At 53.7% G+C, this 23335-nt stretch overlaps 3 protein-coding genes and 1 pseudogene across 10 annotated transcripts; 2 read left to right on the forward strand and 2 right to left on the reverse strand.

Moving 5' to 3' along the window:
- Positions 1–493: 493 nt before the first annotated feature.
- TSSK4 (testis specific serine kinase 4) lies at positions 494–7879 on the reverse strand. 4 transcript variants are annotated; one of them, XM_055309033.1, is made up of 4 exons: positions 7792–7879; positions 1987–2229; positions 1209–1572; positions 494–773 (listed from the first exon to the last, which is right to left on the reverse strand). In XM_055309033.1, coding segments are annotated over exons 1-4 (792 nt in total). In that variant the 5' UTR covers positions 7794–7879; the 3' UTR covers positions 494–590. The 4 variants fall into 4 exon arrangements, with proteins under 4 accessions (XP_055165008.1, XP_055165007.1, XP_055165010.1 ...); XM_055309032.1 differs by having other exon boundaries at positions 1209–1602; XM_055309035.1 differs by lacking the exon at positions 7792–7879 and adding an exon at positions 2559–2790 and having other exon boundaries at positions 1987–2201.
- On the reverse strand, positions 4449–4742 carry LOC129499350 (60S ribosomal protein L37-like; annotated as a pseudogene).
- Positions 6748–14352, forward strand: TM9SF1 (transmembrane 9 superfamily member 1). 5 transcript variants are annotated; one of them, XM_055309029.1, is made up of 6 exons: positions 6748–6859; positions 9505–9866; positions 10516–11137; positions 11780–11965; positions 12892–13165; positions 13696–14352. In XM_055309029.1, the coding sequence occupies exons 2-6, from the start codon at positions 9522–9524 to the stop codon at positions 14087–14089; spliced, it is 1821 nt and encodes a 606-aa protein (XP_055165004.1). In that variant the 5' UTR covers positions 6748–6859; positions 9505–9521; the 3' UTR covers positions 14090–14352. The 5 variants fall into 5 exon arrangements, with proteins under 5 accessions (XP_055165004.1, XP_055165000.1, XP_055165001.1 ...); XM_055309025.1 differs by lacking the exon at positions 6748–6859 and adding an exon at positions 9056–9190; XM_055309026.1 differs by lacking the exon at positions 6748–6859 and adding an exon at positions 9095–9227.
- Positions 14352–23334, forward strand: IPO4 (importin 4). Its single transcript, XM_055309024.1, has 30 exons — positions 14352–14774; positions 14859–14945; positions 15064–15143; positions 15224–15265; positions 15702–15831; positions 15933–16112; positions 16348–16413; positions 16518–16619; positions 16701–16784; positions 17258–17422; positions 17507–17560; positions 17706–17815; positions 18110–18218; positions 18380–18509; positions 18700–18813; positions 18917–19030; positions 19263–19383; positions 19551–19662; positions 19756–19871; positions 19983–20060; positions 20136–20193; positions 20294–20399; positions 20492–20685; positions 20820–20867; positions 21263–21388; positions 21486–21694; positions 21801–21933; positions 22026–22130; positions 22802–22871; positions 22969–23334. Exons 1-30 carry the CDS (start codon positions 14706–14708, stop codon positions 23097–23099), a joined length of 3243 nt encoding a protein of 1080 aa, XP_055164999.1. The 5' UTR covers positions 14352–14705; the 3' UTR covers positions 23100–23334.
- Position 23335: the final 1 nt, after the last annotated feature.

Raw genomic sequence — 23335 nt, forward strand, 5'->3', positions numbered from 1 at the left:
GCCACCCATGCGCCCTTGTCGTTTGTTTCTAAGAGCACTAGTTGAGGGGCCATGATTCACTGGGGTTTTTTCAATAGTGAAACAACTACTTGGAGGAGGGAGCAGGAACCAAGATACATCACACATCTTGATACCCCTGATATTTGTTCTTCAAAGAGAATATTGCCATCCCTTTGGACAGTAAACAGAGATAGAGCCATAACCAAACAGCAGCCAGGGCCTCTCTACCCTCCTACTTGAACATTTAGAATGCACACAGATATAAAATAGTGAGCATTTCCTTAGCCAGAATAATGAAGCTTCCCAAAAGTGGGCATTCATCCCAGCACCCTCTCTCCCATGAGCTGCATATGTGCTACATTGTGAATTACCACGTGGACTTCACAGGTGCCAATATGGCTGGTTCCAGACTGGTTAGAAATCCACCTCTTACCCTCAGTAGTGTTTCTTGCTAAGGTTCCCCTGAGGAAAGAATGTCTTTGACCCCAGCTAGTAAAACTAAATCAGAAATAGATTTATTTTTGGTATAAAAGATTTTTAGCCCCAGACCCTCCTGCTTTGCTCCTCTCTCAACCCCCTTTCGACCACTTTTAGGTGTTGATTTCCAAGGATTGGTGCCGATTAGGGGTGCTGGGGGGTTGGCACATGGCTTCAAGCAGCCTGATCTCATGGGTGGGTTGCTCAGGCTGGAACTTGAGCACCCAAGGATCCTTGATGATGTCCAGGATGGTGGCACGCTTGGTGGCTTGGCATAGTGTCTGGAGGACCAGGTTCTAGGGCAGAGGAGAGAGAGGTCTTGGCTGAGCTTGCCCCCCATTGTGCCACATAGGCAACTAGCTCTTGGACCTAAGAGAGAAGCAAGATAGCCCATCACACCACTCTGGTGAAAGGGGGTATGGCCCTGATTTTATCTTGAAGAGCCTGGCATTTATCTCCTTGGAGGAGAAGGGAAGGAAGAGTTCCCTGGGGGAAAACCCTTACATAATCCCCTCCTGGCCTAAAGAGACAAGAGGCTGAAACCTGCTTATCCCTCAGACGCCCAGGGGTAGCCCTTTAACTCCCTCCCCAGCAACTACTCTAGGGTAGGGGCTCAAGTGTGAGATTGCTCTGGTGGGGAAGAGCCTCCCCCAGGGTGGGGACGCCGAGGATGGGTATTCCCTCCCTGTAGGTTATCCCCAAGGCCTCAGCCCTCCTGGGGGAGCCAGCACCTTGCACTCCTGAGAGATGGAGTAGTTAGATGGAAAAGTGACCTCCTTTTGAGTCTCTTTCAGCAGCTTCTTGAGATTGGTGTCATCAAAGGGCAGCCGGGCGACCACTAGAGTGTAGAGGATGACGCCCATGCTCCAGGTGTCAGACAGGAAAGGGTTGTAGGGCAAGCCCAGCAAGATCTCTGGGCATGCGTAAGCAAAGCTGCCACAGTAGGTCTGGCTGAGGTGGGTAAAGCAGTTCATTTGGCGGTAAGAAGGGCTACTATGCATTCTCTGGTTAGAAGGCACCATCTTGGCGAAGCCAAAGTCCGAGATCTTCACGTTCTCCCGCTTGTCCAGCAACAGGTTCTCCAACTTTAAGTCCCTACCAGCAGCAGAAAGGCTGGGGGTCAGGCTGGGAAGAGGGCTCAGTATTAGACCGGGAGCTGAAGGGCCAGGGGTCAGAGGCTAGAGGTGGAAAGGCAGAGTGGGAGAGAGGCACGGTCATGAGGACACAAGGTAAAGAGGGAGGAGCCGCGGAGTTGTGAGCAGAGCCTCGAGGTGAGAGAGGAGGATACCTGAGGATCACTGGGGCTCATCATTGTACTTCATAGAGTGCTGTGCTCACAGAGGGTGCTACATAAACGTTCTTGAGCAAAGCATTAAAATAGAGGGGATGAATAGGCCTAGATAACCGAGGAAGGTTGAGGGAGGGGAAAAAAAAGGGAAGAAAATGGGAGACATGCATGATACCCCCTTGAGAGCCCAAAGGCCCCAGCCTGGGTGGCCGTGCCCTCACCGGTGCACGATGCCCTTGCTGTGCAGGTAGGCGATGCCCAGGGTCATCTGGGAGAACCACTTGCCAGCAAGGGGCTCAGTGCAAGCCCCGTACCGCTGGATCCACTCGAGGACATCACCACCCTGAGCCAGCTCCAGAATGATGTATACTCGGGATGTGGTTTCAATGGCTTGATAGAAGTTGATGAGGTACTTGTGCCGCAGGACCTTCATTACCTGGCCCCAGAAGAGGGATCCATCAAACCTAGGAAGGGAGAACCCTGGCTGTGCTCCCAGCCCTCCTGCCATCCCACTGCTAACCTACTTAGAACCATGCAAAAGGATTAAATTCCAGAGGGCTGGTGGGCTGTGGGTGAACCCTATGCTTTGGACTTTTACTTTGTGAGGGCCTGTGGGTGAATGGAAAGAGGTTGAATTTACATGGAGTCCTTTTCCTGCTGCTCAGTAAGACATTCAGCCCTGATTGTGGGAGAGGGAGCAGGTGTGCTGGCTCCTCCCCTTCCTGACCCTACCCTCTTCTGAGAAATCTTTAGCAACTCAGTATGAGTTCCCTCTTCCAGCCCCCTTTCCAACCTGTATCTCACGGGGCAGGAACTTGTTAAGATAGTCCTCAGAGGCCTTCTTCTTTGAGATGATCTTGACAGCCACCATGACCTTTTGCTTTGTGTAGTAAGCTTCATACACGGTCCCATAGGAGCCATTGCCAATGACCTTGCCCATCTCGTAACCGTACTCCTCCATTACAGAGCGGTAGGCAGAGGGGGTTGGTGCTATCTCCAAGGTGTCTCCCTTCCCCATGGTGTCAGGCTTGCTGAGAGCAGGGAACTTTGCTACTTAAAAGCCTATTTATCTGCTCAGAAAGCCAACCTTGAGCTACTGAGGGCTAGGATACCAAAAGTTAGTCTCCAAATGCTTGCCTATATAGTCACGCAAGTCTGGGGTGCTGGGCTCAACTCTCCACTAGGAACGTGGAGGGGGATGAAGGGAGCAGCAGTTCTTTTTTGTTCCCACTAGCTGTTGTTACTTCTTTCTCCTGGTTACGGAACTCCCAAGGTCCTGTGTTCCATATACCTAACAATTCACCTTCTTTGTGCCCCTGGCCACGAGGCTTGAGAATGAAGTGCACTGTGGAATATATTCCTGGAGGCAACCTCTGCAACCTGGTGAGATGCCCGCCCCCCTGCCCCGGCCAAGATCTAGTCCCTTCAACCATCCACGTTTATGGAACACCCACTGTGTGCCAGGCAGTGTGCGAGTACTGGGCCAAAATAGCCCATAACCCCAACAGAGACCCTCTGCTCCTAGAGTGTATTCTCCAGCATGAGAAACACGTGTGAGGATATTACAGAGACTTACAAGGTGTTGGAGAAGCCTATTCTAAGGAATCTTAACCTTAAGTGATTTTTTGTTTGTTTTTTGTTTTTTCTTGGCTTAAAGCAACTGCCTTTTTTCTTTTTTTCTTTTGGAAACTGAGGTGGGCTCAGTGGCTGGTTCTTCTGGTGGCCTCATCTTAATTGGGATGGCTTGTTTCTGCTGTATATGGTCTCACTATCCAGTGGACTAGCCAGAGTTCTTTGACATAATAGCACTGAATTTTAAGAGGGAAAAAAAAGAGAAATTGCATGGTCACCTGAAGCCTAGACTCCAAAGTTGCAGAACCTCACTTCTACACCTTTATACAAGTAAAGACAGTTACAGGGTTACAAGGGTCTCTCAGATCAAAGGGGTGTAATAGACTCCATCTGTGAACCCTGAAATGCATTCTTGTCTTGCTTTCCATGACCCTAAGTTCTATAGTTTTACTCCTATCCTTCTAGCCATTCCTCAGACTTCCCTGGAGCCTTATCTTCTTTATCTGTCCCTCCATCATATCCTGAAGGTTCTACCACAGGCCTTATTTCCTCAAAGCTTTAAGTCCTCCCATTAGGAGCTCACCCATTCCCAACATTACATCAATGCTGACTGCTCCTAATCTCATCTCTATCCCAGATGTCCCCTGGAGTCCCAGCACCAGTTGCTCACTGGACAGCACATGGACATGTCTTCCTCAAGTATCTTAAACTCACCCTGTCCAAAACTGAACTCTTTAGGTTCTTGTTCTAGACTTTCTCTGTTAAGTTCTATACTCATTGCTTCAATTTACACACCCAGGTGTCATCCTAGACCCTTCTGTCTGCCTTAGCCCCTACATCCAATCTGTCACCTCTTCTCCCTCCTAATTATCTTTCATAATACATTCTGGGATCTCGGAGCAGCTGCCACTCTCTTAGGTCAAACCTCCATCAACCGATCACTCTAGCAAGCTTTCTGCTCCCCTCAGGTCTTCACCCTGAACTCCAAGGCATAACACTGGTTTCATTCCCACCTAAAACAATTCTTTGCCTCCCCTTTCTTCTCAGGATCAAGTCCAAATTCTTTTTTTTTTTAAACCAGAACGTTTATTTTGACTAATCGTTGAAATCCTTAAGATGAACTGGATGCTGCAACAGCTGCCCTCTTGGGATTAGGTGTTGTTCCTTCACAGAATCCATGCCTGAATCTGTGGTATACAATTTTTAGGTGCTTCATTCTTCCAGTCCCAGTGGTATTTGTTTTTTAGCCTTGGCACTCCCAGTTATACTTTCTCTTCCGCTTGGCAGGGTAGCCACACTTGCCGCAGGTGGACTTCTAAAGGTGGCAGGCCTTAGAGCCATAGTGGCGGCACAACGTGTGCGTCTTACTGCGACGCTTTCCGAACGATGATGTCCCCTTCGTCATCTTGTTTCCATGGCCAACCCCAAAGAGAAGCCCACATTCTTTTATATGGCTTCAACATCTCTCCAATTTTATCTCTTAACATATATGTAATGCTCCAGCCAAACAGAATCACTTGTCCTTCACTGCTGTTCCCTCTGTCTTGGCGGACCCTGACTCTCCCTTTAGGGCTTAGCTCTGAGCTGTTTTAAGGACACCTTTGCTGACCACTCAAACCCAAACTGGATGTTCCTCCTTTCTGGATAATCCCAGAGCCCCAGTACTTTCTCTGCCACAGCATCTAATGTAGTGTCTGTAATTGTGTTTTTTTCTGCTTGCATATCTCACTGGGGCTGTAAGGGAGGTCAACTGACCAGAAGAGGGGGATGAAGTCAGAGGTTTGAGAAGAATGGGTTGTGGAGAAATGGAAGAGAGCTCATCCGGAAAATGAGCAGGATCACTGGGCAGCATTGGGGGGTCCAAATGAGGTTAAAAACACAATTTATAGACACATGATTTTAACACAGTGTTAAGATTTTTTTAGCATGTTGGGTATAGGTGCTTGCATATTGGCCGATGAACCCAAGATGAAGGTTTTCCCTTGGCAGCTGGGAAGAAAGAATAATGGAAGAGAGGCATCAAGAACACAGGCAAGAATGTAGTTGAAATGATGGAATACAGAGTCAGCTGCATGGGTTAGAAACACAAGCTAGAAAAAGTCCAAAGGGACAAAAGGAGGGGTTGCAGGTCTTGGTGAAACGGAAGAACAAGTTTGGAGGGAATGAGAGGACAAGAGATTGTGGTCTCTTGATAGAGGGGTTATCTGGATTTTTGTTTTGTTTTGTTTTAAAGATTTTATTTATTCATGAGAGAGAGAGGCAGAGACGCAGGCAGAGGGAGAAGCAGGCTCCGTGCAGAGAGCCCAACGTGGGACTCGACCCTGGGTCTCCAAGGGTCATGCCCTGGGCCGAAGGCGGAGCCACCCAGGCTGCCCAGTTACCTGGATTTAAAGACTATGTGTGTACAGGGTGAGGGGGGGGCACGCAGGGGAAAGAACAAGAGAAAAATCAGATTTCTTTTATTTCTATCTCTCCCCCTCCAAAATAAACAAACAAAAAACCTCAACTCCATTTATGGAGTTTGGTATGGTACGGATTATGCTATAGGCTACTGGTAAATTCCTATCTGACAGCCTGCTGCTCCTGCTGGCAGGATGGTTTCAAAGTTTGTTAGAAGCTAGATGTACATTCTCAAACGACCAAGATAAGTTGTCCAGGGCACACCATGGTAAGGAGGCCCACCCAGCCCTGCCCACCTCCTGCTCCTCTGGATAGGTAGCTGGCCCCTGGAGAAGTAGGTAGCTTGGTGGCAGCTCTGTCCCTCATCATGTCTAGGAGGTAAACAGTTCATGGGCGAAACGTGTATTAAGCTGCCTACTTTATACAAAAGCACTGCTAAGTCCTAAAGATATCAAGATGGATAAATTATAGTCTTCTTGTGAGTACTTGGTAGTTAACAAGGAAGACAGACAAATAAGTAAAATAACAGTACAGTGAGATTAAGAGTGCTATAAACAAAGACTGGAAGATGTAAAGGCAGGCTTTATGGAGGAGGCATGTGCACTGTTCAAGAGGAGTCTCTGGGCAGGTAAGCAGGGAATGGTAGACTGGGCAGTCTAGGCAGAGGGAACTATATGAGGCTTGCAGGCTTGAGAAAACATGGCATTCAAGATTCATTTTTGTTTGTTTAAAGATTTTATTTATTCATGAGACACACAGAGAGAATGAGGCAGAGACATAGGCAGAGGGAGAAGCAGGCTCCTTGCAAGGAGCCCAATGTGGGACTCGATCCCCAAGACCCAGGATCACACCCTGGGCTAAAGGCAGATGCTCAACCACTGAGCCACCCAGGCATCCCGGCATTCAAGATTCTTTTTTTTTTTTTTAAATATTTATTTATTTATTATTTATGATAGACATAGAGAGAGAGAGGCAGAGACACAGGAGGAGGGAGAAGCAGGCTCCATGCACCGGGAGCCCGACGCGGGACTCGACCCCGGGACTTCAGGATCGCGCCCTGGGCCAAAGGCAGGCGCTAAACCACTGAAGATTCTAATCTGAATACAGGAAGGGTTCCAAAAGGTAAGGTACCTGGAGAAGTAATAAAGATCCAGGTCTGACAGGCCTCATATACCACGCTTTTTAGAGTTTATCCTATGTACTCATGGTCAAATTTTGGTTAAAATTATCAAAGTCAAAGCCTGTTAAAAAAATAATGATGCCCAGTCACCCCCTCCTCTAAGATCCTGATTCTGGTGGACCTAGGTGTCTCTGTTTTGTTTTTTAAAGATCTTGTTTATTTATTCATGAGAGACACAGAGAGAGAGGCAGAGACATAAGCAGAGGGAGAAGCAGGCTCCATGCAGGGAGCTCGATGTGGGACTCGATCCCAGGACCCCGGGATCATACCCTGAGCCAAAGGCAGATAGATGCTCAACCACTGAGCCATCCAGGTGCCCTGGTCTCTCTGTTTTTAATAAGCTTCTAGCTGAATCTGATGCACACCAAGATTTGAGAGCCACTGTTGCAGGAAATTATATAGTCTGTGTATAAATATGAATCTTTACAGCAGCAGAGTGGAAAATGGATCCAAGAGTGGAGGTGACCAGGAGACTAGCAAGGTGGCTTACTATGGTAATTTAAGTGAGAGAGGATGGGACCTGAACCAAGGCAGCCAGGGAAGGCAAGTATTTGGAAGATATTAAGGAAATAAGCAGCAGGGGGCCAAATGGCAATGATCCAAGGAGGCTGGGGGGTGGGACCAGGGAGTAAGTGAGAAAGGGTCCCAGATTTCTGGCTTAAGTTACTTTTATAATTACAAAACTCATTGGTTATCTAAAAAACTCCCATCTCCTACTTCCTGGAACCTCACCTCCTCCTCCGCCAGGGAGGAGGGTTGGGGCAGAGAGGTCAGAAGTGGGTAAACGGAGGACTTTTCAGGCCTGAAGCCACTTGTGATTTTTCCCTTGTACTATTTTCCCCAGGCAAAGGGAACCTTAAGTCTCCATACTTACATGCTGCCCCCACGTGGCCAAACGGAAGTCACTGCCCCTGGGTCTGATCTTCCAAACTCCCCTAAAGGCTCATCCCCTTAAAATAGCGGAAACGGGACAGCCCCAGTGGCGCAGCGGTTTAGCGCCGCCGGCGGCGGCCTGGGGTGTGATCCTGGAGACCCGGGATCGAGTCCCACGTCGGACTCCCTGCATGGAGCCTGCTTCTCCCTCTGCCTCTGTCTCTGCCTCTCTCTCTCTCTCTCTCTGTCTCTATAAATAAATAAGAAAGAAACCTTTAAAAAAAAATCGCGGAGACGGACAAGTGTAAACTTTTCCAGGATAATCTGCAATACAAAATTCCCAAACACATAACGGATAAATACGAACAAAAACATCGAAAGAGTCGAACGTATGCCACGATTCTTACCCTGAAAGTAACAAGCGTGTCAGGCTGCCCAACTCACCGGATAAAAGGGCTGACACCCTGTTTGCGTGCCTCAGCGCCGGACCTGGCTCAGGCTTGCCATCTTCGAACATGGGACGGTCATTATATGAACAGGAAGGCCTCCGGGGCAGCCTCGGCAAGATGTTCTTATTTACGTATTCATTTTTCGGCGGGAGGCCTTTCGTGACGGGTTGGGAGAGAAGCAGTGAGCTGAGATCCAGACTCCGGGACCCTTGCCTGGACTGTCGCGCAGTCCTAGCACAGTGACGCCCAAAGTCTCAGCCCCGCCCGGGTTGGGGGCACGAACCGCCGCCCAGAGCTCGCCCTCTGCGGTGGGTGGCGAGTCCCATTGGTTCAGCCGGCAGGTGCTCCGGGGCGTCCACTAGATGTGGGCCCAGCCACCAACCGGGCTACGGCTCCTCGGCCTCCGCCCGTGCCCAAGTCTTGCCAGGGACGGGCGGGCGGTCTGGCGGCGACCCTTACCCCGAAGGGTCGTCCGCGTCCTCGCAGCCAGGCCTCAGCCGTAGCCCCCGCCGGAGAAGCGGTGCGCCGAGCGGCGCCGCGGCCGCAGCAGCGGGGGCGTGGTCCCCTCTAGGCTCGGGGAGAGGAGCTGCCCGCGGGGCCGAGGCCCCCTCCCGGTGAGGCGGAAGTGGTAAGACTGACGTGTCCTGGGTCGCTCTGCAGCTCGCCGGGACGGTCCCCCGCCGCGGGGCGGGCTAGCCGAGCCTCGGGGGCTCTCCAGAGCTGGGCCGGGCTCCCGGCTGGAGAAGGCTCGTCCGCGAGCACTTCCTGGGCCGGGTGTGGTGTCCCGCGTGGTGTGGCTCCGGCCGCTGCGAACAGGCACTGCGGCGGCCAACCCCGGGGCGGTCGGTCGTCAGGTCCTCTCCCGGCCGCAGCTAGCGCGCCGCTCTCGGGGAGACCCGGGTAGGAGCCCAAGGGCAGCTACGGGCCGCGGAGGCCAGCCCTGCCCGTGCGGTGAGGACCCCGGGGGTGCCGCGGGAAGGTGCCCGAGGTGCGAGGCCGCGTGGCGTTGCCATGGAAACAGGCTGGGGCGCGCGGGAGGTCCCGGGCAGGCGGGCTGCTGGACGGGGACCCCAGATCGACGGGATGAGAGCGCACGGAGCACGGAGAGACAGCGCTGTGTGGGGGTCGGCGGAGGCGCCTCTCGAGGGAGGGTTGTAGAGGCCGAGGGGAGAAAGTGGAGCCCTGGGGCTTCGTTTCGAAGGACCTGACCTGGGGCGTCCGGAATTGATCCCTGGTTTTCATAACTGCAGGATTCCCCCAAACAGGTTCCACCGCCTTAAGGATGCCGGCCCTAGGGCCCCCGCGGAGTTGGAGCTGCCAGTGGCTGCCATTCCTGATACTGCTGCTGGGCAGAGGCCAGGAGCCACGGGTGGAAGGTGTGACACACTACAAGACCGGTGACCCCGTCATTCTCTATGTCAATAAAGTGGGACCCTACCACAACCCTCAGGAGACTTACCACTACTATCAGCTCCCGGTCTGCTGCCCTGAGAAGATCCGTCACAAAAGCCTTAGCCTGGGTGAAGTGCTGGATGGGGACCGAATGGCGGAATCTCTGTACGAGATCCGCTTTCGGGAGAATGTGGAGAAAAGAATTCTGTGCCACATGCAGCTCAGTTCTGCACAGGTTAGCCACTCCACATTGGCGAGCACTTAGCTCTCCCTCCCAGGAACTAATAACCGTGCCTTACGGTTTATGGTTTTAGAGCACCTCTATGGAAATGGGCTGACTCGATTTCTACAACCCCACTGGTAGGCAGGACAGGTGATATTATTTGCATTCAGTTGAGGAAGAAACATACTTGCTCAAAAGTGACTTCCAAGACACATGGATATTGAATTGGAGAAGTGATACTCGAGCCCAGGGCTCCTGACTCCAAGCTGCTCTGTTGGTAACAAGGTCCACCTGTCACTCCTGCATAGTTGCTTCCTTCCATACCTACCTCTTGGCTTTCTTAACTAGCTCCTTTACACTCTTAGGGCACTTGCTCTTTAGTCTACCCAGACCTCCGTACACCTTGCCTTTCTCCTTTTTCTACATCTTTTGCCCGGACATTTGGCAATGTGTGGAGCTCATTTTGATTGTTACCACGGGGGGTGGGGGTAAGGGGCTGCTATTGACATCTAGTGGGAAGAAACCAGGGATGGTGCATATTACAATGCACAGGACAGCTCCCCACAGTAAAGAATTATCTGGCCCAAAATGTCAGAAGTGAAATCTTTCTCTAACCCTATGGCTGGGAGGCTTTTTCTGACTCCTGACTTGCTCTTTGTAGGTGGAACAACTGCGCCAGGCCATTGAGGAACTCTACTACTTTGAATTTGTAGTGGACGACTTGCCAATCCGTGGCTTTGTGGGCTACATGGAGGAAAGTGGCTTCCTGCCTCACAGCCACAAGATAGGGCTCTGGACCCATTTGGACTTCCACCTAGAATTCCATGGAGATCGAATTATATTTGCCAACGTTTCTGTGAGGGATGTCAAGCCCCATAGCTTAGATGGGTTGCGACCTGATGAGGTCTTAGGCCTCACCCACACCTATAGTGTGCGTTGGTCTGAGACTTCAGTGGAGCGTCGGAGTGACAGGCGCCGTGGTGATGATGGTGGTTTCTTTCCCAGAACACTGGAAATCCATTGGTTGTCAATCATCAATTCCATGGTGCTTGTGTTTTTACTGGTGGGTTTTGTGGCTGTCATTCTTATGCGTGTGCTTCGAAACGACCTGGCTCGATACAACTTGGACGAGGAGACTACATCTGCAGGTTCTGGTGATGATTTTGACCAAGGTGACAATGGCTGGAAAATTATCCACACAGATGTCTTCCGATTCCCTCCATACCGTGGTCTGCTCTGTGCTGTGCTTGGTGTGGGTGCCCAGTTCCTGGCCCTTGGCACTGGTGAGGTGATAAAATTAATCAGGGATTTCTCTCAAGGGGTAGAACTAAGGAAGTGGTTTGTTCTGGAAAGATCTACAGATCTTCTCTTCTGTCCAAGGTGAGGGGCAGACCTAAGGGGTGGTGTGGCCTTAGACAGGATGTGTACAGGGTCACCTGGGTGGCTCAGTCGGTTCAGTGTCCAACTCGATTTCAGCTCAGGCCTTGATCTCAGGGTCGTGAGTTCAAGCCCTGCTTTGGGCTCCATGCTGGGTGTGAAAGCAAATTGGAAGGAAAAAAAAAGGTGTGTATATTCCTTTTTTATCTTATTTTATTTATTCATGAGAGAGACGGGGAGAGAGAGAAAGAGAGAGGCAGAGACACAGGCACAGGGAGAAGCAGGCCCCACGCAGGGAGCCCGATGTGGGACTCAATCCCGGGTCTCCAGGATCATGCCCTTGGCTGAAGGCAGCGCTAAACCGCTGAACCACCTGGGCTGCCCAGGTGTGTATATTCCGTTGTGGGTTTGCCAGTCAACAGAATTAGGGGATACTATACTGTCTTCCTGGAGACTTTAGGTCTGGGCGAAAGGGGTCTGATTCCTCTGAAGTTGCCAGAAAAACGACAGATGAGACCTGACACAGGCTTTCCACTACCACCCTGCAGGCATTATTGTCATGGCGCTGCTGGGCATGTTCAATGTGCACCGTCATGGGGCCATTAACTCGGCAGCCATCTTGTTGTATGCCCTGACCTGCTGCATCTCTGGCTACGTGTCCAGCCACTTCTACCGGCAGATTGGAGGCGAGCGTTGGGTGTGGAACATCATTCTCACCACCAGCCTCTTCTCTGGTGAGGACTGCCCTTTCCCTGGTGGGCTGGCCTGGTGGGCCGACTGAGGAGCTTAGAATACATTGTGGAACCTGGGACAAAGTTAGAGTTAGGCTTTAAGGGAATAAAAATGGGCAAAAGAAACCAGAAAACCATGCAAAAGACAAGAATGCATTCCTTTTGCATAGTCACAAATTAAGTCCTTAAAATGTTCTAGCATGGTAAGCATCCAACGTAGCTTTATCTCATTTAATCCCCACAGCAACCCTTTGTGGTAGGCAATATTGTCCCCATTTTACAAATGAGGAAATTGAACTTCATGCTGGTTAAGTGATTTGCCTGAGATTACTCTCCTAAAAGGGAGTGAAGCATGTTTCAGACCCACGCAGTCTGTCCTGAGAACCTGTGTTCTCGACCATTATTAAGAGTGAAATAATACTCCTTCTGGAACTTAACTTTGTGATACTCCCTCTTTAAAAAAAACTTTATTTGGAGGTGGCTACCCGACTGTAGCCTTACAAGCCAGGTTGTCTTCTCAAAGGCAGTAATAATGTGCATTCTGAAGCTTTTTGTGTTCCCAATCCTAACTTTCTGATTTATATCCCATCACATTTATGTTTGAGCCAGGGCTTTCTGAAAGCAAGGCCTTAATCCAAAGGAACGTCTCATTCTAGGAATGAATCACTGATGCTACAGCAGGATAGGCCCTTGGAGGCAGGTGGATTGTGTTACTCTTAGATCATCATGTAACAGCTGCCTTGATCCTTAATGATAACAGATGGGAGAGGGGATGCTGGTAAGATAAGGAACAGGAAAGGAGGTGTGGAAGGGTGAGGTCTGCCTGGGAACAGGATGCTTGACCCATCTCCTGTTAGGTCTAATCTGAGTGGGTAGCCCCAGGGGATGTAGCTCCTGCTGACCCACCTTCTGGGGGCCCGTCCCTGCAGTGCCTTTCTTCCTGACGTGGAGTGTGGTGAACTCGGTGCATTGGGCTAATGGTTCGACACAGGCTCTGCCAGCCACCACCATCCTGCTGCTTCTGACGGTTTGGCTGCTGGTGGGCTTTCCCCTCACTGTCATTGGAGGCATCTTCGGGAAGAACAATGCTAGCCCCTTTGATGCACCTTGTCGCACCAAGAACATCGCCCGGGAAATCCCACCCCAGCCCTGGTACAAGTCTACGCTCATCCACATGACTGTTGGAGGCTTCCTGCCTTTCAGGTATCCTCCCTTTAGGCCATGGCCATCACTTAGGTTCCTGGCTTTTCTTTCCCCAGTACCCTAACCCAATAAGAGTGATAATCCCTGGTTCAGCTGTACCATTTAGAGATTAAATGGGTCCTCCTTGCTCCAAGCAGGACTCAGCTTGAATTAGTTCAAACAGATGAGGCTGTCTCACTTAGAAAGCTCTCCAGAGACATTGCTCCTTCCACCACCTTTCTGGTTTCTGACATTAGTGTCCATAAGCACCATGTGGGGCTTGAAGCCCATATGATTGCTCATTCAATTTGAGTACCTTTAGTGCCAGGCGAATAATACAGCAGAGAATAAAACGGACAAGATCCTTGCTCTCAACAGATTAGGGAAGATGTTCTTGAGATGAACACAGCTAGTCATGGGTGGAGGAGTCCCCAGCAAGCCAGGAACTCCAGGGCAGGGAGTGGAGTGGACCCACTTTTCCACAGTGCCCCGGTAACTGTGCTGGCAGCACACAGCCCTTTAATGCTGTGTATCGTCTCTTCTCTTCACAGTGCCATCTCTGTGGAGCTGTACTACATCTTTGCCACAGTATGGGGTCGGGAACAGTACACTTTGTATGGCATCCTCTTCTTTGTCTTCGCCATCCTGCTGAGCGTGGGGGCTTGCATCTCCATTGCACTCACCTACTTCCAGTTGTCTGGGGAGGATTACCGCTGGTGGTGGCGATCTGTGCTGAGCGTTGGCTCCACTGGGCTCTTCATCTTCCTCTACTCAGTTTTCTACTATGCCCGGCGCTCCAACATGTCAGGGGCAGTACAGACAGTAGAGTTTTTTGGTTACTCCTTACTCACTGGTTATGTCTTCTTCCTCATGCTAGGCACCATCTCCTTTTTTTCTTCCCTAAAGTTCATCCGTTATATCTATGTTAACCTCAAGATGGACTGAGTTTTGGGTGGCAAAACTGTTGCACTTCTCTCCCATTCTTCACGTCCAGGGGCCCATTGATCTCTTCTGATTGAGTGGCTGAATTGTGTGATGGCATTGCTGCCTTCCCCTTTGCCCTTTGGGCCTCCCTTCCCCCGGGAGGGCCTGGAATTACAAATCTCTATTATATAAGGAGTATATATTTGAACTTTTTAAGTTGCCTTTAGTCTTGGTCCTGATCTTTCTTTTTACAATTATCAAAATAAAATTTATTAAGAAAAAGGGTCCTGTAGTTGGAGGGTTTGGTCTGGATATAGGAATTCGAGGCCTGCCGTTAAGGGCACTGTTCCGTAGAAAGCCCGGCCGGCCGCGGAATGCACGGAACGCGAGTTCTCCGCGGCGCTTGGGACTCTCCGCTGGGGGAACCTGCACTGCCAGGGCCTGTGTCCGCGGCGCAGCCGGCGGAAGTGGCGAAGCCGGAGCTCCGAGCAGGAAACGAGTTGAATCACCCTGGCGACGGGAGGGGCCCGGAGCAACGCCTTTTCCGCCGGAAGTGGGTTTCAGGCCTCCACGTGCTGTCCCTCCCCTCTCCCCCCTCCCCCCCTCCCGGCCCAGGAGCGGCGGCTCGACTGCTGCCATGGAGCCTGCCGGCCTGGAGCAGCTCCTGCGGGAGCTGCTGCTGCCGGACACCGAGCGCATCCGCCGGGTACGGGCCAGGCGGGGGACCCGGCCGGGGCGAGTGGGAGGCGGTGGGAAAGGCCCGACTCTGACCCCCGGACATCTCCCCCAGGCCACCGAGCAGCTCCAGACCGCTCTTCGGGACCCGGCCGCCCTGCCCGCCCTCTGCGACCTGCTCGCGTCGGCGGCCGACCCTCAGGTGAGGCTCCTGCCCCTCCCCGCCAGGCGTCCCCATAGTACGCCGCCGGTCAAGCCCCGGCTTGCCCCCTCTCGGCACCTTCCTGCCCGACCCTCACAGGCGTGCTTCTTCGCCTCAGGTCCGCCAGTTCGCGGCTGTGCTGACCCGCAGACGACTGAGCACCCGCTGGCGACGGCTGGCGGCCGAGCATCGGGAGAGGTGGGCGGGGCCGGGGGCGGGGCCGGGCGGAGGCGGCTGCTGGGCGGCCCAAGTACCCACACCTGCCACCTGTGTTCCAGCCTCAAGTCCCTAGTCCTGACCGCCCTTCAGAGAGAGACTGAGTAAGTGCCTACCTGCCTCTTCCTGGGATCCTGACCGACTCCAGGCTGAGACCGCTGTGGGTTTCTGCCTTGTGCTTCGGCTCCAGGCAGGGCCTGGGGAGGGGAGAAGATTTCAGTTCTAGACGGAGAGTGGAGCAAGGATTCTAAGATTGTGTTGAAGAGTAAATTTCATGAGAGTGGGCCATGATGGTCTCCCAAACCTGGATCAGAAAAATGTAACTGAAATTCAGTGTGAGACGAGGCTCACCAGGTTACATACCCACCTTGCTGCTGGTCTCCCCATGAGCCATCGTCTTATGTGTCCCAACTTGGCAAAGACCCTCTGCCCACCCTTGGAGGTTTCTGTCGTGGCCACCCCATGGAGACAGGCCCAGTGTGTGTTGGGGAAGGTATTGGAGGGTGATTGAGGGTGGGGGGGAATCTCTCCTATTTGCAGGCACTCTGTGAGCCTTAGCCTGGCTCAGCTCTCAGCCACCATTTTTCGAAAGGAAGGCCTGGAGGCCTGGCCTCAGCTCATGCAACTTCTTCAGCACAGTACCCACAGCGTCCACATCCCGGAGAGAGAGGTATGAGCACATGGTTGGTGGCTGGGAGGGAGGGAAGGAGGAACTGAGAGACTGGATAGACCATATAAACTTTTTTTCTCTCATCCCCTATACCTGGACAGATGGGGCTTTTGCTGCTAAGTGTGGTGGTGTCCTCCCGACCTGAGGCCTTCCAACCCCACCACCGGGAGCTCCTTCGGCTTCTGAATGAGACCCTTGGTGAGGTGGGCTCTCCTGGGCTCCTCTTCTACTCCCTGCGCACTCTGACCACCATGGCCCCTTACCTGGGCACTGATGATGTGGTGAGATGTGGGTCCTCACCTTCCCTGGTTCTCTGGCCTTGGGCTTCCATGTCCTCACCCTTGCTGGATATAGAGTTACTTGAGATTCTTTCTTTGCCATTTGTCCTCCCTAACAGTTGAGAAGGGATACTGTGGGTGGCTGTACCTGGGCTCCTCCTGTGTCCAGGCTTTGAGGAAGCTGCCAGCTTTAGGGGCCTGAGATGAATGAGCATGCGTTCTGCTTTCTGTCCTCTAGCCTCTCGCACGGATGTTGGTGCCCAAGCTCATTGTGGCTATGCAGACTCTGATCCCTATAGATGAGGTGAGAACATTTAAGCAAGAGCTCTGTTGGAAGGAGAGTATAGGAGCACACGGCTGGTCCACTAAAAAAGAGCATGGTAATCCTATAACTTGTCTGTCTGGCAGGCAAAGGCCTGTGAGGCTGTGGAGGTCCTGGATGAATTGCTGGAATCCGAGGTGCCCATCATCACCTCCCACCTCTCTGAGGTCCTCACATTCTGCCTGGAGGTGAGCCAGGGATGAGCACCACCTCTGCTGCTTGCTGGGAATTTCCTTGCTTCTCTCTGATTCAAGTTCGTCTCTGGGCAGGTGGCTAGAAACGTGGCTCTGGGTGATGCAATACGCGTACGTATTCTCTGCTGCCTCACTTTCTTGGTTAAAGTCAAGAGCAAGGTAAGTACTCTCTGATGTACATTACCACACACCTATTTCTACCCTTTGCCTTACTCCTTGGCTTTCTGTTCATCTCAGGGGTATGCTTAAGTATTCAAAACTTGATCTGGCCTCACCCCACCTCCTGGCTGGGAGTTTGGGAATCTTCCTGCTTGGACCCTTTCTGGCATAGGAGGCTGTTTTGTTTTGTTTTGTTTTTTTCTAAGATTTATTTACTTTAGAGAGAGAGCCATTTGCACACTAGCGGGGGAAGGGTCAGAGAAAGTGGGAGAGAGAATCTCAAGTAGACTCCATGCTGGGCATGAAGCCCAAGGAAGAGCTCAATCTCACAACCTTGAGATTATGACCTGAGCAAAATCACGAGTTGGATGCTTAACCTACTGAGCCTCCCAGGAGCCGAAGGTTAGAGTTTTTAATGTGACTCCATCTCAGGAGCAGATTCTCAGGGACACCGTTCCCCTTTCCCTCTCAAGGCCTTACTGAAGAATCGTCTCCTGCCGCCCTTGCTACACACACTTTTCCCCATTATGGCTGCCGAGCCTGCCCTGGGCCAGCTGGATCCTGAGGACCAGGATTCAGAAGAGGAAGAGCTGGAGATTGGGCTGGTGGGAGAGACTCCCAAGCACTTTGCTGTACAGGTGAGATATGGGACATGGGTAGGGACGGGGCGTTAGGTAGCTGTGGGGCAGAGGTGGAGTCCTGCAAAGTCTTCCTTTTTTCAGGTTGTGGACATGCTGGCACTACATTTGCCCCCTGAGAAGCTCTGTCCCTTGCTGGTAAGTGTGGCCCTGTCCTTATGGTGCCCTTCTCCCCAAGTCTCCTGACACTCAGGATGTTTGGGCCCTGGCAGATGTGAAGGGCCAGCTGCCGCGGGGCTGGGCAGACCTGCAGCAGGGTTTCAGGAGAGTACCATTCCCCTAGATGCCCATGCTGGAAGAAGCCTTGCGGAGTGAGAGACCATACCAGCGCAAGGCTGGGCTCCTGGTGCTGGCTGTACTGTCCGATGGAGCTGGTGACCACATCAGACAGAGGTTCCTTTTCCTTTGCCCTGGATTGAGAGCAGGCTGTGGGGAGTACTACCACATGGTCCATGGTGGTCCTGGTCTTGTTGGAACTTAATTATCAGAAGCGTTTCCCCTCAGTCTCAAGTGCCTTGGTTTGAAAGATAATTTAAATAGGCACCTCAGCTATAGGGACCAGCGGGTGGTGCCTACTGATTGGTGACAGAGAAAGCCTTGGTTTCCCCCGGGGAAATGAGGAGGGCTTAGCCTCAGGCTTTCTGGCCCTATCCCTCAGACTGCATCGTCTTGTTCCACCCCACCCAGACTGCTGCCCCCGCTGCTGCAGATCGTGTGCAAAGGCCTGGAAGACCCATCACAAGTGGTGCGCAACGCTGCGCTCTTTGCCCTGGGCCAGTTCTCGGAGAACCTCCAGGTCAGTGAGGCTGAATGTGGGTGGCCACTGTGGCAGAGTCCCCACCCATCTCCAGGATCAGCTTCTCTTCAGCCTCCTCTCTTTAGCTCGCCCTGCCACCACTAAACTTAAGCAGGGCCCAACCCTGGTCAGCTGACTCGGAGCCTCCTTTCTCTCCCCAGCCCCATATCAGCAGCTATTCCGGGGACGTGATGCCCCTGCTCCTTGCCTACTTGAAGTCAGTGCCTCCTGGGCACACAAACCACCTTGCAAAGGCCTGCTATGCCCTGGAGAATTTCGTGGAGAACCTAGGTAGATTGCAAGGGAGGAGACAGAGCTAGAGCTCTGGATGAAGGCGGTGGGATATGGAACCCCCTGAACCACTGTCTGTGGTAGGGAGAGGAACCCTGGGCTGGATGGTAGAGGTCAGCCCAAGGCACAAGGGGGTGCTTAGAATGTAGGAGACCTCGTCTAGGTGTTAGAGGAATGCCCTTTCCCACAGGTCCTAAAGTGCAGCCCTACCTTCCCGAGTTGATGGAGTGTATGTTACAGCCTCTGAGGAATCCCAGCAGCCCCCGGGCCAAGGAGCTGGCCGTGAGCGCCCTGGGGGCCATTGGTGAGGAGCAGGAGGCAGGAGGCTCGGTACGGGGTTTGCCCAGAGCCTGTGGCAGGTGGTCCCATTGATCCCCACTCTAGCTCTGATTCTGTCTGTCCCACAGCCACAGCTGCCCAGGCCTCCCTACTGCCCTACTTCCCCACCATCATGGAGCACCTGCGGGAATTCCTGTTGGCAGGCTACGGGGACCTGCAGCCTGTGCAGATCCAGAGCCTGGGTGAGTAAGGGGCTCTTAGGCACGCTGCCCGGTGCCGGAGAAGGGCCAAGGCGTTCCTGGACATCTACTCCAGGGTGGCACAAGTATCTTCTCTTCCCAGGATACCTAAGAAATAGGTGGGATTCCTGAATCACCCGTGAGCTGCCGACTTTAGTCTCCCAGGTCTTGGCCTTGCACATGTCTGGCTTGTCATCATTGCATCCCAGTACTAATCAAGCCCTTGCCTCCACAGAGACACTGGGGGTGCTGGCTCGAGCAGTGGGAGAGCCCATGAGGCCCCTGGCTGAGGAGTGCTGCCAGCTGGGGCTGGGCCTGTGTGACCAGGTAGACGACCCTGACTTGCGGCGTTGCACGTGAGTGAGCCCTTTCCCTGCCTCATGCCTCCTACCCCTGCCTGCTGGATCCACAGCCCTAAGTCCAGAACCCAGTCCTCTGTTTCTGGGCATGGGTGTCCCCGGGGTTCCCTGTTCTGTCTGGCTGTGACAGGCGGGACTGTACAGCCTTTACCTGCTTCCACCAGGTACAGCCTGTTCGCAGCTTTATCAGGGCTCATGGGTGAGGGCCTGGCACCCCACCTGCCAAAAATCACCACCCTCATGCTGTTGTCACTACGTTCCACTGAGGGCATTGTGGTGAGCTGGGAGCTGGTGGGCTGGGTCAGTTGGGGAAGGGCTGCCCTGGGGTGACAAATGAGCCAGAGTCCCTGCTGTGTCTCTTTTGCCCAGCCTCAGTACGATGGAAGCAGATCCTTCCTTCTATTTGATGACGAGAGTGATGGGGAGGAAGAGGAGGAGCTCATGGACAAGGATGAGGAAGAGGAGGAGGACTCTGAGATCTCAGGGTGCGGAGGGGTGCCCTTCTGGTCAGAGGAACCCTGGCTTTGGGCGAGGGCCCCGTGCCGGACCTGCCCCCACTGGTGCCTAATCACTGTGGCCTCTCCACCCTACTGTAGGTACAGCGTGGAAAATGCCTTCTTTGATGAGAAGGAAGACGCCTGTGCTGCTCTAGGGGAGATCTCTGTGAATACCAGGTAAACCTCGGCCCTTCCTGATCCTGGGAGCCCCATCTGGGAGCTCCTGCCGCATGGCTGTGTGTCTGTCCACAGTGTGGCCTTTCTTCCATACGTGGAGAGTGTCTTTGAAGAAGTATTCAAGCTGCTGGAGGTGAGGGGGCTGGTGGACGGAGTGGGTGGGGTCCAAGGGCAAGGGGCCCTGTGTTAGCCATGAATGAGGCAGGCCCTTCCTGCCCCTTCTCGACCCACAGTGCCCTCACCTGAATGTGCGGAAGGCGGCCCATGAGGCCCTAGGGCAGTTCTGCTGCGCACTGCAAAAGGCCTGTCAGAGCTGCCCCTCCGAACCCAACACTGCAGGTGAGCAGGGGATGCTGGGGCCTCCGGAGAAAGGGGATGGCTGTGGGATAGGGGTAGGACCTGACCGGGGCCTCAGCCAATAATGTCCCCAGCTCTGCAGGCTGCCCTGGCCCGGGTGCTGCCGTCCTATATACAGGCGGTGAGTGAGGAGCGTGAGCGCCAGGTGGTGATGGCTGTGCTGGAGGCGCTGACTAGCGTGCTGCGAGGCTGTGGGCCCCTCGCACTGCAGCCGCCTGGGCGCCTTGCTGAGCTCTGTGGCATGCTCAGGGCTGTGCTGCAGAGGAAGGTGAGTGGGGTGGGTAGGCTGCGGGGCAGGGAGGCGGGACAGTCAGAGGCTAAAGGTCCAGCTTCCCCCTCCTCCCCTCTCGGAGATGAGAAGGCCCAGGAGAGCCCAAGCTGAGCCAAGGACCCTTCTTGCAGACAGCCTGTCAGGACACTGACGAGGAGGAGGAGGAGGAGGAGGACCAGGTGAGAGCTGCGAATCCGGACTGTGGGACCAGGCTGTCTGGGTAGTGTCCCCAAGGCAGGGATGGACAGGGTACCTGGCCTTGGCCTCGGGGAGCCAGAATTGCTAAAAAGTTGGTAATGGCTCTAAATGAGGCACCCCTGCTCCCGCTGAGGCAGCGGAGATTCAGGAGAGGCTTCCTGCAGGTGGGGGTCTGGGTGGCTGGGACTGAGAGCGGGGAGAGTAGGTGGTGCACCAGGAGAAGCAGCTGTGCTTCAAACAAGGCCAGCCTGGAAGGGGCCAGTCCTGTCAACCAGGGGCAACCCCTGGGGACCACCTGTGGCAGCGGCAGAGCATCCGGGAGGTGCCACCATTGCAGAGCCAGCTCTGGTGCTCTAGCCCCTGACCTGGCCCACAGGCTGAATACGATGCCATGTTGCTAGAGCATGCTGGAGAGGCCATCCCTGCCCTGGCAGCCGCCGTGGGGGGAGACACCTTTGCCCCCTTCTTTGCCAGCTTCTTACCATTGCTGTTGTGCAAGACGGTGAGTGCTCTTCAAACCCTTTTTGGCCCATGCACCCTGTGCCCAGCCCACCACTCTTTCCCAGTCGCAGCCTGACTTGCACTCCTCCCCGCACCAGAAACAGGGCTGCACGGTGGCAGAGAAGTCCTTCGCAGTGGGGACGCTGGCAGAGTCCATTCAGGGCTTGGGTGGTGCCTCTGCCCAGTTCGTGTCCCGGCTGCTCCCTGTGCTATTGAGCACTGCCCGGGAGGCAGACCCCGAAGTGCGGAGCAATGCCATCTTTGGGCTGGGTGTGCTGGCAGAGCACGGTGGCCGCCCTGCTCAGGAGTATCCTCGGCTTACAGGAGGGGGCACAGGTGGGGTTGGGAGTATCTCTGGGGCTCGGGGATGGAAGATGTCTGCCCATGGGCCTGTTCCTTGACTGTGGAACCAGATACTTCCCCAAGTTGCTGGGGCTTCTGTTGCCCCTCCTGGCACGGGAGCGCCATGATCGGGTCCGTGACAACATCTGTGGGGCACTGGCCCGCCTGCTGATGGCCGGTCCCACCAGGAAACCAGAGCCTCAGGTGAGGGCTGCAGGCATCATCCAGCAGGGCACGGAAACTGAGGGGGGTGCAAGGGTTACAGAACAGGGGGCCTGAGGCATGTCTGTGTCCAGGTGCTGGCTGCCCTGCTGCACGCCCTGCCACTGAAGGAGGACTTGGAGGAGTGGGTCACTATAGGGCACCTCTTCAGCTTCCTCTATCAGAGCAGCCCTGACCAGGTAACTGGGAGGGAGCTTGACGCTCCAGCCAGAGGTAGGGTTGGCCTCCCTTGTAGTTGATGTGGAGTAAGTTTAAGCTGCCCTCAGACACTTTGTCATTACTCTGCCAGGGTTAGCAGCCAGGGCTGAAATGGGAGGGGAGGGGCCTCTTCTCACCTCACAGTGTTTTTCCCCAGGGAGGCTCCATCCTCCCTGGCCATTTGCACCCCCTGGTACAACTTCCCTAGGCTGACTTCTTCCTGCACCGGGGTTCCTTCAGACTGTGTTCCATGGAGCATATGTATCTCTGGGCCACCCCCATCCCTTCCAATCAGAGCAGCTCTGCTTTCTGAATGAGATTTGTCTGTGCCAACCAGCAAGGTCTGGACTCGGGTTCCAGCAGTCCTGTGTCTCGCACACACCTTTAGAGACTTGTGATGGTGGACCTCTCCTGAGTGTCTGGGCTTCTTTGGGTCTAACCTGCAGTTATCTTCGGTCACAATATGGCCCCTTAAAAAAAAAATAGAATTATCCCCCCACGTTTCACGGGTCCTTCTCGGCTTTCTCGGTTGTCTTGGATGAATCAATATCACGCTATATAAGTATCCCCAGTGGGAGGCCCTGCCTCAACCCTGGTCCCAGGACCTAGGGGAGCTGGCATCTGAGTCAGCCCCCCTACCCCACCCCCACAGGTTGTAGATGTGGCTCCTGAACTCCTGCGCATCTGCAGCCTCATTCTGGCTGACAACAAGATTCCCGCAGGTGAGGGTGGCAGTCGTGGGCAGGGGCAGGGGGGGGGGCAGCTAGGGGTCTGGGGGCCAGTCCTCCCTGGATCTTTCCCTCTTTGCTCTCCACCCAGACACCAAGGCCGCACTGCTGCTGCTCCTGACGTTCCTGGCCAGACAGCACACTGACAGCTTCCACTTGGCACTGGGCTCGTTGCCTGGTGACAAAGCTCAGGAGCTCCAGGCTGTCCTGGGCCTCACCTAGACTGGGTGCTGAACCAGGCCAGAGAGAATCGGGTCTGCCAGGCTCCGGGCCTGGCTCTCAGGCCAGTTTCAGCTCACGCCTTACCAAAGATTCTGGGCCTCACACCCACTTGGAATCTCAGCCCCAATTTGCTGCTTCAGGAGGGTGTCTCTGGGTTCAATCTGTTATGCCGTGGACAATACAAATGGATTCTTGCCATCCTTCCCTAATAAAGGCAGTTCAGTTTCTGCTTGAAC

The sequence above is a fragment of the Nyctereutes procyonoides genome, unplaced genomic scaffold, assembly GCF_905146905.1.
Source record: "Nyctereutes procyonoides isolate TBG_1078 unplaced genomic scaffold, NYPRO_anot_genome, whole genome shotgun sequence".
NCBI lineage: Eukaryota > Metazoa > Chordata > Mammalia > Carnivora > Canidae > Nyctereutes > Nyctereutes procyonoides.

What these genes read in the sequence shown, in the direction of transcription:
- TSSK4 (XM_055309034.1), bottom strand. Translation starts at nt 2,783, where the DNA reads ATGGGGAAGGGAGACACCTTGGAGATAGCACCAACCCCCTCTGCCTAC. An exon ending in AGCAAGGGCATCGTGCACCG is followed by an intron (nt 1,603 to 1,986) that starts GTGAGGGCACGG and finishes CCCTCTTCCCAG; the next exon opens with CCTGACCCCCAGCCTTTCTG. An exon ending in CCATCTCTCAGGAGTGCAAG is followed by an intron (nt 774 to 1,208) that starts GTGCTGGCTCCC and finishes CCTCTGCCCTAG; the next exon opens with AACCTGGTCCTCCAGACACT.
- TM9SF1 (XM_055309029.1), top strand. Translation starts at nt 9,522, where the DNA reads ATGCCGGCCCTAGGGCCCCCGCGGAGTTGGAGCTGCCAGTGGCTGCCA. An exon ending in TGCAGCTCAGTTCTGCACAG is followed by an intron (nt 9,867 to 10,515) that starts GTTAGCCACTCC and finishes TGCTCTTTGTAG; the next exon opens with GTGGAACAACTGCGCCAGGC. An exon ending in GGAGGCTTCCTGCCTTTCAG is followed by an intron (nt 13,166 to 13,695) that starts GTATCCTCCCTT and finishes TTCTCTTCACAG; the next exon opens with TGCCATCTCTGTGGAGCTGT.
- IPO4 (XM_055309024.1), top strand. Translation starts at nt 14,706, where the DNA reads ATGGAGCCTGCCGGCCTGGAGCAGCTCCTGCGGGAGCTGCTGCTGCCG. An exon ending in GAGGACTCTGAGATCTCAGG is followed by an intron (nt 19,872 to 19,982) that starts GTGCGGAGGGGT and finishes ACCCTACTGTAG; the next exon opens with GTACAGCGTGGAAAATGCCT. An exon ending in AGGAGGAGGAGGAGGACCAG is followed by an intron (nt 20,868 to 21,262) that starts GTGAGAGCTGCG and finishes CCTGGCCCACAG; the next exon opens with GCTGAATACGATGCCATGTT.